The sequence below is a fragment of the Leptidea sinapis genome, chromosome 22 (genome assembly GCF_905404315.1).
Source record: "Leptidea sinapis chromosome 22, ilLepSina1.1, whole genome shotgun sequence".
In the NCBI taxonomy this organism is placed as follows: domain Eukaryota; kingdom Metazoa; phylum Arthropoda; class Insecta; order Lepidoptera; family Pieridae; genus Leptidea; species Leptidea sinapis.
The window spans coordinates 7,045,477-7,051,755 of NC_066286.1; the positions used below are offsets into that span (position 1 = coordinate 7,045,477).

Genomic DNA, 6,279 nt, shown 5'->3' on the forward strand with positions numbered 1-6,279 from the left:
TGCGGGGTAGCCCTAACATCATTCTGCAAACCATTGCTAGTCATTATGATGGGCCAATTATAAAGGCATTTATGCGGCTTCATTTGCCTGTTTAGTTATAATAATACTAACATAATTTAGGACATTTTACTAACAATTATTATAGTTTTTTTTTCCGAATTTCTAATTATTAATATTATTATTATTAATTATTTTCTTTTTAATTGTGATTATGACATATCTTAAATTTTAAACTGTAATTTTATCTGTAATTTAATTAATATCAAATTAAACTCAACAGTATTATGTAATTTAATTTTAGTTAAGATTGTTTGTATATCTATGGATAATGCCTGAAAATAAATGATTTATTTATTTTATTATTAACACTATTCAAGCTACCCCTAACGGAAATAAATTGTACGACACAATGTCACATACTCAACAGATGATTGGGAATGTAAAGAATTAAACACAATAATGAAAAGCATATACTGATATTTGTTTATTTTTTATAGGATCATAACATAACAAAAGTAGTTTCATTTAAATCACGATTGTCTAATAAAATATTGTGTGAATATCATGCCCCTTGTTTTATTATGAATTATAGGAAACGTACAATAAAATCCTTACTCAACACAATAATACAGTTGAAAATAAATACTCGCTGTATGTTATTTTAATAAAATAGAATAAAAACATGATTTAAACATAAGCACTACACTATGACTTGGGTTAAACTACATCTTTTTTATGGCAAAATTTTGTTGCTTATTTTGATTGAGATAAATTTACTAAAAATAGAAAGACTGAATCAAAAATAAATACTTTTGGGATGAATAATATGTCATATGAAATTTATTTGCGACTAGTTTGTTGCATATTATATTGAAAACGTTAGGTGAAAAGTAATTCTTACATGTGGAAGTTAACAGCTTTTATACCTATTGTTTTCGCAAAGTTGACATTGTGACAAGATAGAGCTCAAGTTGTCTGTGCTTTCTATTTGTAGTGAAGTCACCAACGCTACTTCTGTAATTCTAAGGAGTAAATAATATATTCTTTGTTTGTAACAGGGATCCGCGATGTTACGCTTACGTAGTATGAATACGTTTATTATGACCTGTGACATTGACACGTTCTTTACCATCACTTGTCAAACCGAATAATTTGATTATTTGTTTTATTATATAGATAGTTTTATTAAAATATTCTAATTTCTGTGTATAAAACCTTAAAAGTATGAGTTAATGTAATAATTATTAACAAATATTATTAATTGTTGTGGGAATTATTGGTAGGTCTAGGAACAAATTACTAATACCTAGGAAAAATTTACTTTGAAAACATAACATGCCTTATAAAATAATCTAAACTATTATATTATAGAATATATTAGATAAACATGTCCTACGTTAATACGGGTGACCTACTGAATTTTCAAGATTATTCGCCCGAGCATAATAGGACCGCTCGAATTGACGTGGAAGCTGTGCACACAAATCAATATAATAGCGGAAACTCAAATTTCAATTATGAAGAGCCAAAAATTGTTACTGAGGATGAAGAGCCAGCTCCTAAAAGTGGTATGTGAGTAACAATAATAATAGTTATTGTTTTTGTGCCCCTCCTCTTCTATTTAGCACAATCACTTAATTTAAACTATAAATTAGGTAAAGTCGAAATACTTTGTATACTTATCTCACTTTTGTTTTACTTAACTGAATGATAATTATTGCAATCATCTTCTGCCATTGATGATTTTAATATAACTTGATCACTGACATTCTAGGCTCCTATATAAAATATAGATATACAATGAATGGTGGTAAACAATTAATTAAACATATATCTCCTACTTTCATAACTTTAATTATGTTATTTCAAACTTAGTTGATATTAGATGTCTTTAAATGCAATTTATAATAAAAATATACCTAAATATTTTGTGAGAATTGATTGCATTCAACAATTTTTTGGAAGGGAAGGACAAACTAGCATTCAGGTAACTTGATGGTAGGTCACCTCAGCCCATACTCTCTTGTAACATCAATGGAACCACAAGAGCATTGCCAACCTTATAAACCATCCAATAACATACACATTATTATGAATTAAAAAACATATTGGTACATAATTACAACATTATCTACTACGGAGATAGGACTTTGAAAAACACCTACCTTATCTATTAAACAGCTTGCCTGAGGACATCAACTAGAAACCAGTAATATTCTTTATCAATATTTGTTAATTACACTTGTATAAAATCAATGTTCTAATAAGCATTAATGTATTACAAGAGACCTGATCCTGCATACAAACTGTCCAAACAGTTTTGCGGGACTATGTTAGCTTTTAAGATTCTTTCTGTAAATGATTCATAGTATAAATAAATAAACAATAAATGGTTGGGGAGAATTGAACTGGGGGCTCCATGGTAAGTCAATGGTTCAACCTTTTATGTTACCAATGTTGTATTGCAATGTTGATTGACTTGGAAAAAATGTCCACTAAGTAAAAATAATATGTTTAGGACATGACAATAATAAATTTCAGGAAATCATAACTTTTGGACAATAGAGTATTACCAGAAGTATTTTGATGTACATACAAATGAGGTGGTGGAGAGAATAATATCGTCGGTGCTCCCACAGAAAGTATCACGGAACTATTTTGATGAGAGAATCAAGGGTAAACCTGATCTTTATGGACCCATATGGATATCTGTGACATTGGTAATAAACTTCTTTTTTTTTCACTATTTGTGTGTTATTAATTTCATGTAAATCAAATTTTTTCTTGTAGATTGAACTTTTTGCCAGAGATAATATATAACCCCATGCAAAACAATTTCAGAGATATTTTAGTGAGAATTGACAGACAGACATTTAGTAAAAAAGCTGTTATTTTCAAATTACTAAAAGACACTTAAATATTGTTGATGAGAATTACATGAAATTCTTAGAATTATAACAGCATCTACAAAAATTATTATTATATGTAATAATTTTATCATTTACTTCACAGATTTTCACAATCGCTGTTAGCGGCAATATTGCAAGCTACCTTCAAAATGCAAACAAAGAGATACACTGGAGATATGACTTTCATCTGGTATCCTATGCGGCCACTGCAATATTCTGTTATGTGTGGCTTGTCCCTCTGGCTCTGTGGGCAGCATTGAAGTTTACTATTGTCCCTGATGGACAGGAGCAGCTTGAGACACAGGTTCAAATACACATTATATATTGTATTGTCAACCCTTAGGGCTATATTTCACCAGAACACTGGTGACTCAACCAGTCGCCACTGTCAACAACACTCTATAGAGAGTTTCACACCTGCTGTCCATTTGGAAAACCAATTTGGTGGTGCGACCAGGTTCGACATGAACTCTGGTGTCTGTATGGTGTCTAGTTTGGTAGCTTACAGACACCACATTGGCATGATTGGTTGTGTGCTATAAGTTTTATTTAAAATTTCTTTATGGTGGCTATTAACAGTTATGGAACTAACTGGTAATGTTGGCTTTGTACTTTTGTCCAACATAACTCCAATCTGCAATCTGTTCCAACTCATGATTGAGCATAGTTTCTCGAAACATATCAATATGCTAGTATGTATGCCATGTAAACAAAATATTTCATAAAAATAAAAGTACTGGGCCAAACATTGTCAATTGTATTATATGTACACAAGAGGGGCAAACGGGCAAGAGGCTCACGTGATGGCCGTGGTGAGGTCAAAGCCCATGGACATCCGCAACAACAGTTGTCAAAAGATGTGTTGGGTGGTTTAGGGTGGGAGTATGCTCTTTTCTTGAAGGTCCCTATGTTATATCGGTTGGGGAAAACAAAGTGGCCGTGTGTCACAAGAAATTTCTTGACAATCTGGTAGTAGACATCAATCCCAGAACCCACTTCTCTACGCATTGCCAAAGAGTCAGGGCTGATTGGGGATGACTTGCTCGTTGATGATTCGAGCCACTCTTTGTTGTATGTGGTCAAATGGAAGAACCTGATACTGGGGAGCACCCGCACAGAGGTGAGAACAGTACTTCGGGTAAAGCCGAATTAGCGTCTTATATAGTTGAAGGCGCTGGCTTATAGTGAAGTACTGTCTCGCCTTACTGGGCACCAAGCACCAAGGCACACCAAGCTTTTAGGCCAGTTTGGCCTTCTCTTCCAAGTGACCACGGAACTCAACATCGCTCGCTATATCGACGGCAAGTATGCCAAGGGTGATCTCGAATCGAGGGGAGGTAGACTTTAGTAGTAAACACACAAACATGTGGCTTCTTGAGGTTGAATTGGACTCTATTTTGTTGGCCCCATTCCGAGAATTTGCAAAGCATAGTCTCAATTCAGACACAAGTTTGTTCCGGTTCTCGTCAACGCTATCTGATGATGTTAAGTGTATACCTGAAATTTTCACAACATTTTCACAGCTGTCTCAGTCTATCTAGACATAAATAATCTAAGGCACATACTATAGACAAAAAAAAGTTCTTGAATGTGTAATACATAAACAAATTGAGTTTGTAAGTCTTTGTTGGTGATGTATACACATTTACAACATAATCCCAGAAAATTTATGAATGCTTTGTGTTTGCTAATCATAATTTTTTTTAACAACCACTCTCAGGCTTTTTAAATAATAAATTTTATTGACTAGTAAAAAAAACAGAAGGAGCCAAAGAGGGAAACATAAATTTACAATATATATGGAATGGATGGTATTAAAATTTTTGATTTGAATTAGATATATTCGTGCTTTTATACACAACATTTGGATTGCAATTAGTGGTTGAGTTTTCCTGTTACAAATTGAAATATTCCCAAACATATGAGTGATTTTTTAAACTTATTAATTATATTATCTCTTTACAGACACCAGAATCGCCAACAATGATGTCACTGTTCTGTCTGTATGGCTATTCATTATCCATATACATTCCAGTAGCTATTCTGTGGACTATCCAAGTGTCATGGCTGCAGTGGCTTCTCGTGCTCTTAGGAGCATTCGTTTCCGGAGCTGTGCTGATTTTCTGGCTCTTGCCGGCTTTGAGGAAGTCCAAATACTTCCTTGTTCTTATTGCTTCAATACTGGCATTCCATTTTCTCCTTGCGGCTGGGTTCATGCTGTATTTCTTTCATGTACCAGATAATGTAACTACTGTTTTAACTACTTCAACTACTGCTAAGGCCATTGTTAATTCTGCATAAAGTTGTAAGATTATTTTAAATAAAGATTATTTAATTGAAGTATTGTCTTTTTAATACCTGATTGCCTTTTAGCAGGCCTGTCTCACTCTCCGTGTAGGTACCGAAATCGTAAGTATATGCGACGGCCTCTACAGAGTAAGCCAGCCAGTAGAGCCTCGTAGCGAGCAGTGACGCACGCGCGAGTTTTCACTTACATCACAGATCCGATCCGTTATTTTAAAAATGGAATAAATAAAGCAAAGCAAAGGTAATTGCGATCCAAATTTAATAATTTTAAGCTTCATAAAGACGCTGAAACAATCTCAATTAAAGTGATGAGTTTTATAATGAAATTACCATTTATAATAGCTATTTATTTCCTGTATACTAAGTAGGTTTGATTGTCGTGGTGTTCCAACACATGCATTGCTACAAAGAGAGGCAACTTCTAGGTGAATAAAAATGTAGGTTAGTAGCGTTGTGCGATCTGAATTACACCTTATTGTATTACCGCAAGAGTCCCTATTTCATTAATTGATTTTGCGGAGTGAGATTTCCGTAGTTGTACTATTATATATTCTTTGTTTTTAGTATTAAGAGTAATTTCCAGGATTACTGCAAGTGCCATGATTGTGGGGCAACTGTTTATTGTGGATAGATAAAAACACACAAAGATATACCCAGCACCCGCACAGAGGTGAGAACAGTACTCCATTTTCCGCAGCCAAATTTGCGCCTTAGTTATTATATAGTAGTAGTAGTAGTATAGCAGGCGCTGGCTTATAGTGAAGTACCGTTTCGCCTTACTGCGTACACCAAGCTTTTTAGAGGCCAGTTTGGGCTTCTCTTCTAAGTGACCACGGAACTAAACGTCGCTCGATATATCGACGCCAAGTATGCCAAAAGTGATCTCTGAACTATTTTTTTTTTTTTATTTAAGAGGAGCTACTTATATGCTATTTATTATTTAAAAATCTATGAACACAGTTGAAATTTTTATTTCGATTAAAATAAAGCCTTTCAATAAATTGTTACATCTACAATATTTAAGGTACTTCCGCTACATACATACGCCGTGTAACTAATTTAT

General features: G+C 33.6%; 1 protein-coding gene across 1 annotated transcript; it reads left to right on the forward strand.

The window, feature by feature from the left end:
• Positions 1–1,113: 1,113 nt before the first annotated feature.
• LOC126970863 (protein YIPF1) lies at positions 1,114–5,249 on the forward strand. Its single transcript, XM_050817012.1, has 5 exons — positions 1,114–1,279; positions 1,372–1,568; positions 2,542–2,720; positions 3,013–3,213; positions 4,875–5,249. Exons 2-5 carry the CDS (start codon positions 1,388–1,390, stop codon positions 5,208–5,210), a joined length of 897 nt encoding a protein of 298 aa, XP_050672969.1. The 5' UTR covers positions 1,114–1,279; positions 1,372–1,387; the 3' UTR covers positions 5,211–5,249.
• Positions 5,250–6,279: the final 1,030 nt, after the last annotated feature.